Below are 14,443 nucleotides of genomic sequence, written 5' to 3' on the forward strand. Positions count from 1 at the left end.
TTCCGTTCTGCAGCTGTATTATGTGTAAAGAATGTGTCCAAAGGGAATAATCTGATAAATTACACACTGAGTAAAGCTGAAAAATAAGGAGAAAACGAACACTGATTTGTGTTTTATTTTTGCTCTGGGTAAAGCTTTGATGGATAATCTGCCCTCCCTGACGTTTTCTGCTTAACACACATGAAAAGATTGACATCCTGCTGTGGTTATTTGAGAGAAAACAACAGAGCAACTGCAGTGACAGGGCGGGCGTCATTATCAACTGCACCGCTACTCATTCAGTATGTCTGTTGTTGCACACTACAAATCACCCAAAATGAAAATACAAGTTGCTGATAGCTGTGTGATAAAACACACGGACCCTGCCAAGGAGAGGTATCCTATTTCACTGCCTTCCAAAATACTTTGGAAGGCCGTTCGCCTAATCTTTATTTATAAATACAAAACGAGCGCTACAAACTGGATAAGTACTTCCTGCAGAAAGTGGTGTTAATTTCATGAATGCAAACTGTCATGGATGTTTATCATGATTGTTCACAATAAAAACTAGACGAGAAGCATGATAAAAGATAACTCCAGGGAGAAACTTTTTCAGTAACTTTACAAAATTAAATCAGAACCCGGAACTCCACAGAGAGGTGGAACGTGTTCAGGCGGTGCCACAGGAAGGACGAAGGGAAGGAAGCACTTAAGGGAGGAAAGCTCGCCAAAAGTTAGTCAAAAGACAAGATTGCTGGCAGCAGCTTAAAAGTGATTCAATTTCGTTCATGAAATTACACTCAACAGGCACTTTACACCTGTTCAAATGCTTGTTAAGCAAACATCTAATCAGCCGATCACGGGGCAGCAGAGGCGACCCGCTGAAGGTCAAACCAAGCATCCGAATGGGGAAGAAAGTTGATTAAAGAAACTAAAAATCGACTGGGATTTCCACATCCAACCATCGCTAGAGTTTAAGCAACACTTCCATAAGTACATGCCTTATAGATGCCAGAGGTGACTGGTTCAAAATGAGAGACCAATCGACTTTTTTTGGCCAAGGTATTCACAAGAGCATCTATGAAATGTTGAAATGACACTTAATTACATGCAATTTGTAGCTAATAACGTGGCTGTGAGTGGAATAAATCTTCAACAACAACAACAACTTCCATATTTGTTTTTGTTTTGGTTTTTTGGGGCATGTCGTTATTGCTTTCTGAGAATATTATTATTGGCTTAATGTAGGATCCAATTTTCTGGTGGTGTGTGTTTTTATTTATTTGATCTGAGATGGGTTTAATTTGAAAGTGTGAGACATTCCGTCGCACATTTCTCTGTGGAAGATTAAAGGCACATTTTTAAAGAATGAAAAAAAAACAAAAAAAACCCCCAACTTTTTATTAGCTTTCTTTTGAATTAATGGTTTTGAAATGGTTTTAATAACCTTGGCTTTGTTCCAAGAAGTATTTGTGGGCCCGTTTGACTCACGGCACACAAAACTTCAAATCTCAAGTAAAAACCGACTCCAACAGCAAATACACCTTCCAATAACCACAGTAAATCTGAAAATATTATTTTATAGTAGCTCTTCATGAAAGTACAACATCTGCTCCAGACAGCTGTACTTTCCTGTCTGTTCCCAGATAGCTTTTAGTTTCCTTTTAATGTGCCGGGTCTCATGAATAAATGGCAGCTCAGCGGAAAGGACATTTCGTCGAGTAAACCCTGAGCAACGTTGTCCTTAAAGGAACCCGATGAGTAACAAAAGAACAAAATGCGAGATGAAGATGAAGACTGTAAATAAAGTATTTATACACCTCTCTTTCCCCTCTGTGTGTCAGTATTGATGGTTTGTTTTACCTTCTGCATGCCTTGCAGAGCCTGCTGTAGGAAGCTGAGCTGCTGCGAGTGTGTGTTGTCCTCCTCGCTCCTCAGCGGTTGGTTCTTGCCTTGTTCCTGCTTGAGCAGCTCCACCTCGTTCCTGTAAGCGTCCAGCTGGCAGCGCAGTGAGTCATTCTCCTCCTTTAAGGCTTCTGCTTGGGATACACCTATAGCGATAAAGCATTTGCATGTAACAATACAATTATGTAATGTGAGTTTATATCTTTCCCTGCAGATCTGTATCCAGTCTGATCTCAGTCTCGTCCTCGAGTTCTCTCTGACCCGGCTCTTTTGTGAAGATCTTTTTTTTGGCACAGATATTTATAGTCCCTCGTGGATCTGTCCTCATTCATTAGGGTTTTCAGCAAAAATAATATTGCAAAGGATTGTGAGGAGGTGAGAATTTAACCAAGCATAATGGCACCAGAGTAGAGCTGAGTTCTACCTTATTAAAACCCCAGGTCTTTTGTAACAAAGGATGTTTAAATTTCCTCTTGCTTAATGTCTGCTTATCTCAGCCTTTTCCTTTCAGTATTTCAAACAACGGTCCTGTATCTGTCGAGTCAGCCAAGAAGCAGTACATGGTTGGGTGAAAGCAACAGATGTTGGCACTGAATTTGCTTCTGCTGTAATGTGTGCTTCTGACCTACAAAATCTTATGGATATAAATTGCTGTGGGAATAACACACAGCGCGTATTCTGTGGTTTTTTTTTCTCGTCTTCTTATGTGGTTGTTGAGTCAAAGTTATGATTCATTTTATATCACATTTTTAGTCGCGATATCAAGTAACAAAATTCAATCCGATTTTAAACATTTGAAGTACTTTTTGCTCAGGTGTGTGTAGATTGCCTATAGGTTGTGCTGAAAGAAAGGATATAAGACACTCTATATTGCACATTCTTATAGCCTCTGTATAAACTGTACATTTAAACATAGTAATGGAAAATAAAGCAGCCGGATTGCTCTGTGTTCTAAGGGTTAATAACCATCCACCATAACTAAATAATGAAAAATATAAACCTACTATAGGTCACTTTTTCATCATCATAGCACACAGCTTAAAAGAAAAAGTTCAGTGCTTTCCATCTAAAAAAAAAAATGCTACCACTCCTTTGACATTAAATAATCAAACACCTCTAGTATATTAATAGACCACTGAAAGCTGTGATAATCCCAGAGTTTTGTCCAGGAGCTCTTTACCGCACATTCTGACCTGACCTATTGAGCAAAGGAGAGGAGACAGTGGAAGTTATTACAGTATGAGACCTGCTCGGCTGTAGAGATGTCCAGCATTATCAGCTCGGCTCTCCCCTCCTGTGGTGCTAGAGTGAAAGCTCTTAGGGAAAGAGCAATACACTGACTGTACTTGGGAGATAAGCCCCTTCCTGAGTGTGTGTGTGTGTGTGTGTGAGCATGAAAGGGAGTCTGGTTCACTTTTGTGTGGGTGTTCATGAGTGCTGCCTACACTCAATCATGGAAGACCATTGGCTGTGTTAATGAACTCTTGCTGGCCGCGTGTGTGTGTGTGTGCCTGCGTGGTATCTGTGTGTGCATTTCTCCCAGTAAAATGAAGGTTTTGAGGTGAGGAGAGTATTGATCCGAGAGCCTCATCAGCTCAGTTCGAGGAGATGTCAACCGCTTGGCCAGATTCTGAGCAATTCCCCTTTCTGTTACTTAACAGGCAGCGCTATCGACCTCAAGGTATCTATGATACACACACACCTGAAGGCATACAGTGGCACACATTAGCCGTTATTTTACGTTCTGCTCTGTAAGAGTCAAGACACAGATCATTGATTCACTTTTTAAAGAGGCTGAAATAATAACATGGGCGTTTTTGGCAGCGCTGGTTGATGTGCAAACACGTCCCTTTGCTTAAAGGTTAGCGGGTAAAAAGGTGTGCACCAGTCAGCTTGTTAACATATTCACCAAGAAATGTCACATTTACGCTTGTCACCCCAGCCAACGCTGATACGACAGGTCTTACTACAGCAGCGCTAATGGCCAATAGCGTCATAGTACGGTTGTTATTTAAAGAAAGGAGCTGCTCTCCGGAGCCTGTGACTGTATATACATACATTTGCATGCTAATTAGCGATGCTGTCAAACGGCAGTGATCACGGTGATTAAAAGCCGAGATGACAAATCGCGCGGAGGAAAGCCGAGCAACAAGGAGAGACGCCCCGAAACAAAAGGATGGGAGTAGCATGTTGCCCCGGTGACTACTGTAGAATTATCATAAAGGGAGTGGAGATAGCGAGCTACACTGATAGTTTTTTGTTGCTTCAGCAAACACACAGAGATCCCACTGAGGAGAAAACACAGGTTTATGGCACTGTGATGGTTCCCCAACCTGAAATAAGATGGCAGCTGGCAGATGTGGACAGATTCTCACACTCACACACACTCACACACACACACACAGGGGTGGACTTGAATGAATGTCACTGAGTAGCTATTCTCAACATCAACCCAGTGAAGCTGCTGTGGTGTGATATACTTCAAAAGTTGTTTTTTTTTTTTCTATTCACGTTAAGCACGTCCGAGCCTCCTGGAGATGATTAGTGTCATTTCAGTGAAATGCAGCTGTCTCCCTCATTTATTTAAAAACTCTCTGTTCCCCCTCTGGAGATCCTGCACGGCGTGAAGGCCTGTCAGCTGTGAGTGCCGCGCCACGAACGCATATGCATACTTGAGTCCTCGGAGTCCTTGCTGTCAGGGATGTCCTCCATGTCATCATCCGACATCTCCATCTCCTCCTCTCGCCTGATGCCCATCAGCTGCTCGTTGTGCATGTTTCTGATCTCCTGAAGAAAAAAAAACAATGAAAAGAGAGAGAGGGCGGGCTCAGAACGGCGACATCAACACGGGAAATGCACATTTTAACAGGTGCCAGGAGGTGAAGGATTATCGGTGATGACCGTCTTTCCTTTCCGCTATCTAGATCAATACAGATCTGTGCGGTGCAGATGAATAAAGATTAAAAAGGATGGTCTCAGAGCCGGGGCTCAGTTCCTCTGGCACAGCTATAGGGCAGATGGTAGCGTAAATATTGCCAGACCCCACACTTTTGCACTTCACTGTTCTTGTTCTTTGGCAAAGCAGCCCATTAATGCAGCAAATGACAATAAAAACCACAGCTTCCTCCCAAAAATGTCAACACACTGTAACTTGGGGAGCTACTAAATCATCGCGGCAGAGGGCGACGTGTCTGCTCATCGTGTCTACTGTCGGTTTTCATGCCCATATTTTATTCTAATTGAGCGCACGTGTGGAAAGCACTCGCAGTAAGCATAAAATACCAACCTTCCAGACTCACTAATGACAACATCTGCCTGGAGACTAGAAACAAGAGGCAGGTTTTTCCAAACGGTTTAAAGATTAGGGACAACACGCTCAATTTGGATTGGCTGTAAATCAGACCAAACACTCCAGGTCTGCGTCGAGAGAGAGAAGCACAACAAACATAATCTTTGAACGACATAAGACACTATAACAATAACTTATGGGGATATGGGAGGGGGAATCTGTGCGTGTGTGACTTTTTAAATACCTTTCAGCTCTCAGCTGTAAATCAAGGTTTGGGCTATAACGGGACATGATAGCATACAATGGAAAATACTTTCCAAGTGAAGGTAAGCAAAGTATAATTCAAGAGGAAAAACGTAAAGTGAGAACCTACATGTATGTAAAATATAGGTACATTTCAGGTTATGGAGAAACTATGGAATGTAAAAATGTAAAATAATCAACAAATACAATTTAGAGTATTATTTTTCAGAGGCAAAATAAGCCTTGGGCTTCAGCTTTTAAATCTCACGTAAATAATGAGGGTTGTTGTTGTGAGAGTGGTGCGATAACAGATAATGGATTTGTATGCTTTTGAAAGAGAAACATGCCTGGCACACTTTCCACCTTAATGCTCTCTTTTACAACTTTATATCTTACTCTTTACGTTCGTAGTGGTGCAAACTGTGAAGTTGTGTCCCGTACAGAGATATAATAATGACTGCTTTACTAAACCCCACAACTCGCCATGATTAATGCATGTTACACACAAGTAAACAAGGATATCTGGCCACTGGGGTTGAAGTCAGAGTTTCACAAACGTTAAAAGGTGCACAAGGTGAACAGATGGTGAACACGTTTAAAAAGAAACAACACGACCTGTAACTGTGGGCATACCAGTGCAAAGGGACACGGTGCTCTAGCAATCAAATATTTACAACAACAAGCCTGGAAATGCTCCTTAAAAGCTAAAGGGAGCAAAAAAGCGGCCCAAGAGTAAATAAACTAACTGCCATCTGTCAGCTGACGTTATCAGCCTGAGCCCGTGGCGGAGGTCAAACAGGTACATCACATGCACCAGCACATGCAGACACACAACCATCTGGGATTATGTGCTGACCACAGTGGGCACACACACACACACACAAACATAAAAACACTGATGGAGGCAGGCAGCCGTTGTCAGATTCTGCCTGGAAGCACTATAGCAACTCAACACTTCTGCCTTTTCTTCCACATTTCACCTCGGGGCTAGAGAATCACACTGAATAAACAATATGACCGGCTGACTATTTGATCATAAACTACCCCAGAGCGAGTGCACTTACTTACTTACCATTGCTCTTTACACTGGTCATTGACTGCCAGTCCTCTAAAGTGCATCATCTCTCGAGTATAGAGTCAGTACTGGTAAAAAAATAAATAAAGCTCAATGATCAATGTCACATCTTGTTTTCACTGCACTTTGCTGCGTTTTATCTGCCTGCTAGTGTTACAGCTCCAAACTTTACATGCAGACTTACACGGCAACACGCTGTCAGAGACAATTATCATGAGTGAAAGTGGGATATTATTTGGTGACAACATTCTTAACAATAATAATAATAACAATAATAATAATAATGATAGTAATCTTTCTTTTTGCATGGAGTTTGCATGTTTTCCCCCATATGTCTGCAGACACGTGCTTTTAATAATTACTAATAGAGGACTCATATGCTACTTATATGCATGTTAGTAAGCACCCAATTAATGGTGAATATGTGTTCCTTCCGATAAAGTGTGACCAAAAATGTAAAGTTTATAAACCATATTTTGTACAAATATTATTAAATCTTGACCTTCGGGTTAATACAACTTAAGGTGTGTGAGCTACTGCTGTTTTATACGACTGCATCTTTTCATTTGGATGATAAAATAAAACAAGGTGTTGCATAAAATCCAGGTCACATGCTGCTGGACACGTACTGCAGAGCTGGTAAATTCCACCAAAAAGCCAACTGTGAAACGAAAACCTGAACCCCGCTGAAAACGGGTTTACTCAGGTTAACAGTTTGTTGCTTACCATTTCAGTGCGACCTCACTTGTAACACTGATTCCCAAACGCGTTTGGTGAAATATAGACTCAATTTCAGGCCAACGCTACACCGAGAGCTCAAATGACTTCATCCGTCTGCTCGACCTCTCGTTCTAGGATGCATGCATGCAAAAATGTGCTTTCACTCTGAATGACGGAGTCTACTCTCACACCTGTTTCACAGCGTAAACCAGAAAAGGAAAAACCTACAAAGTACATTTGACCTCCAAGGATAACTTTATGGATTTTTTTCATTGCACTGTTTTTTGAAGGACAATTTCTTCTTCTTCTTCTTCTTCAGCAGCAGCAGCAGCAGCAGCAGCAGCAGCACTGTGTTCACCCAGAGTGGATCCTTCTCTTGCATCTGGCCATGTTGTACTCCCTGGTGTGTGCAAGAGTGTATGCGAATACACACAAAGGAAGTCTGAGAAAGAATGAACAAATCCCCGAGGCCTGATGAAAAACACTCTGCCAAACACATAATAGTTTCATCCTATTACAGAATAGTTGACTATATATATATATATATATATATATATGGTGTGTAAGAGAGAAGAAATTGCTTTATACGAGTGGGTCCTTGGGAGACCGTCGAGGTCTGAGTGAGGGAGGACAACAATACATAAGTGGTCTTTTGCTGATGTCACACACAACTAGGTATGCACTGGTTGTGTGTGCATGTCAGAGTAATACTTAGATAATTAGAAGGTTTTCATGATTCTGCTGCTGCAAAAACTCAGAGAAACACCTCAAGTCAAGTCGAGTCCGACACAGTTCGCCTCGTAGGGATTCTACAGTCCGTGCAGCGGGTGACGCCCTCTACCCTGAGACCACCTACCTTTTTAAAATGATGCTTTTGTACAAGTTGCTTGCGTGTGTTGTGCATCTAAAATACACTTGAAACTCTATATAGCTGGAGAGAAACTTACCAAGCGGGCATGAACCATACATTGTCCTTGAGACCAAGGACTGCAGCACACTCCAGACCCTCATTCTAAAATGCCTGATGAAGGCAGACCCCCTCACATGACATGCAAGCTCAACTGTATGACTGAGAATCTTCACACAGTCACAGCCCTTCTATTCCATACAACAACACCGTCGGGGCAATTAAAGCCTCGACTTTACAGACAGAAAAACAATGAGAGCGGATAGAAGATGAAAAAATGTGAATCTGTGTTTGTGTTTTCAATAAAATCACATTTGCTGTTTTGTAGATTTACCTGAGTGCTGGACACCCTTTAGAGTGGAAAACTCACCCTTCAGGTTGTTTCCCTTCCAGAGGTGGAGTAGGGGAGGAGGAAGGGAGGATGAAGGGAGGAGGAAAGGAGGAGGAGGAGGAGGGGGCAGAGGTGTGGATGTTGGAGTGTCAAGACCTGATAGGAGCGATCACACCTGTTCTGTATGCTGGCTTCATTCAAAGTACTTACTGTAACAGGGAGAATGTTCTTTTCACCTCTGATTTGCCTCTCTTGTTTCACTCTGTGTCACAATGTGGGTCTAACTGGTGCGTTCTAACTATCACTAGGAAAGCAAAGGACTTTATAAATGAGACAGGAGTCGAACAAAATGGGGAAACGTCTAACTTTACATGAGTCACGTGAACAACAGAAGGGAAACAAAGTGTACCAACCTCGACTTGTTTGTGCCACATGTCCAGGTTCTTGCGCTGAGCTTTGGAGAAATGGTCCCATGCCTTTTGTTTGGAAGCGGCTTGGAATACAGACACAATCTGCTCAACTGTGGCGGGGATGCAGGGAAGGACCAGAGACCATCCAGAGACAGAGAGAGAGAAAGACAGAGGGCAGGTGGGAAGGAGCAGAGGAGTGAGAAAGTGGAGTCAACTAGGGATGTAAAGACCTGTCTCTCTCTGTGTGTGTGTGTGTGTGTGTGTGTGCGAATTGTAAGGTGTGCACAAGCGTGTGATCTACTTACCCACTGATGCCAGTGCATCATCTTGTGGACGGATGGTCAGATTGCTCCCCACACACAAGATTTAACTTCAATAAATCATACATTCTTCCTATATACTTAAATGATGTATGAAATACTGGCTCATAAAGAGTAGGTCCCTTTAACACTGAAGCCGGGCTAGTGGCAAACACGTGATTTCAGCTTATGTTTGTACACTTAAAGGGACAGTCCGCACGTCCACTGCTCCTAATTCTAGGAAAAAACAATTTCCCTACTGAGGGATTAATAAAGTACGAAAGAAGTGGTGTGGCTCTAGAGACGACGGCGATGATGATGATGATGATGATGGTGTGTCAACCACTTTGCTGATGAGGTTGACATATTTGGTCCGCTACTTGCTGGACTTATAATTTTGCTGAATACTTGGTTGTACAATCTCAAAACAAACTCCTGCTACATAAAACACTAAATGCCTTATGCCACATCAGCATGTTAACAAAGAGCTACTGAGCAGTTAGTCTTTGACTGTGGACTTTGTCTTGTTTTAAAAGGGAAGTCATGTACACAACTGGCAGCTGCCAAAAATAACCTACTTTAAATCTATTACCGCTGCTGACCACAGTGCTGCTCTGCTGCTGCTGCTGCAGTGGTTCTGTTAAGAAACTGGCCCAAGGACACCTTGTTGAAGCAGCACAGTGTTTCAAATGTACTTTCCCTGCGCAGATTTCGCAGAAACAACAGCAAGGTTCACTGAGGCTGTAACAAAATGGCGGTGGAGAAAGTTCTCGCTGAAGTGAGCCGAGCAGGGCAACTTTTAATCAGTATTCCGACCCTTTGCTCCCTTTGAGCTCCCAACAGGATGTGCATGTAATGGGTATGAAGACAGCTGCTCTGCGTCTGTGTGTGAGCCGCGTCTATACGTTGTGATGTGGGGTGGTCATGGAGGACTAAATGGCTGCTCTGTGTATCTAAGAGGTCCAAATGTACAGAGGTGGGGTCAATAAGACCACCAACCAAGTGTGTATGTATGTTTGCTGAGCAGCGAGCGCGAGAGAGAACACCACAGGGATCAATAGCATCTCCCCAGCAGTCCGTAATTTGATGGAGCACATCGATGGTGAAGGCAGAGAAAAGAGGAATGGTACAGAAACACTCTCGGGGCTGTCGGCTTTCATACAAGTGTTCTACTTGTTTTCAATACGGTGGACGGTAGTTTAAATAACTTCTCAGTGAGGTCTGCGGATTATCCGGCGTAAAAAAGAAAAAGAAAAGGGACATTATATTTGGAAACATGTGACACTTCTGAGTCTTTGAAATGTCTTTTTTCCAGTGTTTTGAACACTGAGCACCGCTGCTCTACTGCAGAGAGAATGAGCAGCAGAAGACTGAAATGCCAATACCTCAAAATATGGCAACATAGTGTTAAGACACCACTAAGGACTAAGGCTACGTTCAGATCACAAGCCACACTGTCCTAATCTGATCGTATCTGTTACAGATGGGCCCATAGCCATGGCTTACTGTATAACCAAAGGGTTGCCGGTTCGAAAAAAAGAACCAGGTGCCAGGTACTATCGCTAATGGAAAAGCAAAGAGAGTAGAGTTGAGATTTCACTTTACTGTTCCTTGAAATTCATAAATGGAAGCTGTCACAGTGCATTTGTGGGGCGAGCTTTAGACAACAGCACTGTCTGAGACCGTTTGATATCGCTGCCTGCTGCGGTGCAGGTCAACGACATTGACGCTCAGCACCTTTGTATTGGGGGAAAAAAGAGAATGTGATCTTTCTCACTCATCTGGAATCACACACTGAACTGACAGAAATCTGATTCAGCCAGGTAATTTGAGCGTAGCCTTTAAGTTTTCTGTAAAACAGCCCTTCAAGGTGAAAACTAGAAGTCAGGCTGAATTAATTCGCTACAGAGAGAGATCTGCAAGACGTCCTAACAGGAGGTCACCCCGCGTCATCATTTAATAACCAGTAATCCCCCAATGACGGCGCATCTACTGCATTTTAATACACACTCACAAACATCCTCTGCCACCTTTCCTCAATATGCACGTATTATTTACCTAATAAACAGTAAACAGGGCAAAAAGAAAAAAAAAAAGAAGGGAAAAATTTTCCATTTGTGTTCAAGGATGTTTACATTCTATTTAGAATGCATGGGTTGGGATGTTTGGAGACAGCGTGCCGCAGGCTGGCCTGTAAACTAAAAGCTGCACAGCCGAACCTGTCAAAGGTGGAGGAGCAGCATAAGTTGCCTTTGGGCTTTTATCAACTTAAATGTGCTAAGAATGAATTATGCCGAATGAATAGCTGCATTCTCGCAGTGGAACGTGTCAGGGGCAACTTACTACTTTAATCTTGAAGAAAAACTGATTAATATTGACCCTCAGTCTTCTCTCCATCCAGGCTGGCTCACAAAACATCGATTGTAATCCTTTGATTTTCGGGATACTCTTGTTTCTCAGAAATAACAAAAAATGAAATAGCGGTTTGAAGTGAAGATTTCGAGGTGAGGAAAGAGATTAAACTTACCTTGACACCACGTCCCCAAACAACAAATTAATAGCACACAAGATGGCTTCTACAAGGCTATCAATTATCAACTACTGCTTTAATATTTACAATAGTGTAAATCCATGCTGTGTGCATCGTGTGAGAGTCAGCAGGCAGCTGTGATCAATAATATACTTACTTTTTTAGTGGATTTCAGTGCTGCAGGAACACGTCTGTGAAGCTCTTAAACACACTGTGGCCTATAATGTGTTCATGTGTGTGTGTGTGTGGCTGTGTCTCAACTAAGAATGAGAAACTTACACTGGACCAGAAACTTAGCCAAGAGAGGATGTTATTCTCTGCCCATTTCAAAGAGTACACTAGTGGCAAATGACTTAACTCTCCCAATCAGATCCATAGCTGAATGAAAAGATTATTCACAGTCTGTGGTGAGTGTAATGGAGGACTCACATTGAGTAAGTATGCCAGCCAGAGCCGTCTTAAATTTGTCCTTTGCCTCCTCCATCTCCTTCTCGTGTTGACTCTTCTCGCTCATCAGCCGGCGGATGTGGCTGTTCGAGGACTGGATCATGGAGTAGAAGTTGTTGGCGTTGCGGCGGTTGACTTCCCCTCGCTCGAGCCAGGTCAGGAGCACGCGTACCGCTTCAGCAAAGTTGCCGTCGTCTGGCCAAAGAGGTGCACAGATATAAGAAGGGAGAGGGGTCAGATTTTCTCTATCGTCACAAAACACTCTCAAATCACGAGGTTAAAGAAATCATCAGTCGGCAGAAGAAGAGGCAGATGAAAAAGAAGTATATCTAGGTCCCTACTAAAAAGGCAACACTGAAACGATAAAAATGGATTAGGAAACAAAGGCAGCTATGATGGGAGATTAAGGAGGACAAAGAAAATCTATAAATGTATCACAATAAACGGCATCACAGGACACGTTATTAACAAAGAAGCAAAAAAGAAGTGACGATCCACTGCGAGCGCCCGCTTGTGAACTAGATTTGAGTGCAAAAATAATAAGTGACAATTACAAAGACCTAACCACGGTGAACTCAAAATCTGCAGCAAACAGCCAGGCTATGTCTTCCAGTGATCACAAACAAATCCTTGGCGAAAAACAACACCAGCGAGTGTCTTTACATCAGTGCCAGGGAAGGAAGCGCTGAAAAGACACACGCAGATGGTGGAGAAGCATAAAGTCACAGGCATTTTGTTATCGGGCAACTGTGACTGAGACCTGGAAGTGTCATTGCTCATTAGTGACAAGAGTTTATTCAGCCAGAAACTTGACAGGAAGCGGAGGAGACGTGGAAAGCGGCAGAAGAGGAGGGAAAATGGAAACCCTAAGTGCAGAGGAGAGCAAAAGAGAATTAACAGGAGAGGGCGAGAGTCCGCTGAGGGCAGAGTAAACGGACATACTATGTTTCACAGTCTTTGTGTCTTTAAAAACAGGCTATATCCTGCAAAGTGGACACATGGATCTTCTCCTTTTTCCCTTACTTTGTTAGTCCGAGGGTTTGCACAGTAGAGCATGAGCGGTTTCCATTTGCACATTAATGACACGACAACTGGTATATGAAAACCGCCGACGATGTGCATCTCACTTTTTGGAATCTCACCTATTTTTCACGCGTCTCACCGCAGAACCTGACAGTTAAAATGATTTTGCCACACGGTTTTGGTCACGGTCAATATCAATCTCACATGTCTCACACACACACACACAGAACACGTACTTTTTTTGCCTCAACAAATCTTTTTTTGTGAAACGTGTGCAGGACAGGACAGATGGATGCGCGACATCACACTGAAGAGTCCTGGAATTCAGCGTAGTACGAGGGAGGATTTAGAGTCATTTGTTTTTTTTTAATTTTCAAAGGTAAACTGAGCAGCAGATGCACTTGTGTGAACAAAGACAGCAGATCAGCCGTCAAGCACTGCACATACATCCAAAATGAACCTAGTCTTAGGCATTTCTCTTCCATGTGTCGACACCCTTTTTCCTCCTCTGTCTTTTCTGTCATCGCCCGCGTTACGCACTCCACGTCTTTCAGATTTTGCCACGTCCACCAACCTTTGATCTTGTCGCCCAGCTGGCTGCACTCGTGCTCCGAGTAGTGGACGATGGGGGGAGGGGACGGCGGCCGGAGGCGATCCTCCTCCATCTTGCGCCGGTGCCTCTCCTCTCTGGCCAACATCCTCTGGTGACACTCCCACTCGTACAGATCGTCTCTGGCCTGGGCGAAGTCCACGTGAAGGCGGCCAGAGTCTTTTTTGTCCGTGCTGGAGCCGAGGCGGATACGATAACCTGGGCACACAAAGGTTTGATAATTAAAAGGAGGTGGAAAAGGGAACAGGTACAATACATTATATTAATATAATGGGGTGAGGAGGCAGATTGGGGGAGAAGGGGACTTAGCAATTAAAGTGATTACATCTGTCTGCTCAGTTTAATGTGATTTTCACAGTGGGTTTTGCCACAGCAGGCTTTTAAATCCCTCGGCTTTTTAAAGAAAAAAACATATTTTTGTATTTAACCAAATGCTTTTCCCTACCATCATTCATCTCTAGATTGCCAGAAGAGCTTGTATAAGCATTCATTGTATGCACAAACAAATGGAGCCTACATGTTTTAGAGTTTTTTTCTTCTCTTGCACCACTGGAAGTTGAGTTTTGAGTCTCAACAACCTCTGGAAAGACGGCTTCTGTGGACTCTCACTCCTGTTATTTAAAATCCGAGAGCATAAGGAAACACTCAAGAGAGAATAAAGGGTGACATGTGACG

General features: G+C 43.0%; 1 protein-coding gene across 4 annotated transcripts in view; it reads right to left on the reverse strand.

Annotated features, from left to right (window-relative positions):
* enox2 (ecto-NOX disulfide-thiol exchanger 2) overlaps window positions 1-14,443 on the reverse strand; it is a 160,512-nt gene that overhangs the window by 11,950 nt on the left and 134,119 nt on the right. For all 4 annotated transcript variants that reach the window (XM_058649921.1, XM_058649922.1, XM_058649919.1 and 1 more), the window contains 5 exons: window positions 13,733-13,966; window positions 12,118-12,330; window positions 8,863-8,969; window positions 4,557-4,671; window positions 1,843-2,030 (listed from right to left, as the gene is read on the reverse strand). In XM_058649921.1, the coding sequence (XP_058505904.1) occupies window positions 1,843-2,030; window positions 4,557-4,671; window positions 8,863-8,969; window positions 12,118-12,330; window positions 13,733-13,966 (857 nt within the window). The remainder of the gene's footprint in view (window positions 1-1,842; window positions 2,031-4,556; window positions 4,672-8,862; window positions 8,970-12,117; window positions 12,331-13,732; window positions 13,967-14,443) is intronic.

Source organism: Solea solea, chromosome 14 (genome assembly GCF_958295425.1).
Source record: "Solea solea chromosome 14, fSolSol10.1, whole genome shotgun sequence".
Lineage (NCBI taxonomy): Eukaryota > Metazoa > Chordata > Actinopteri > Pleuronectiformes > Soleidae > Solea > Solea solea.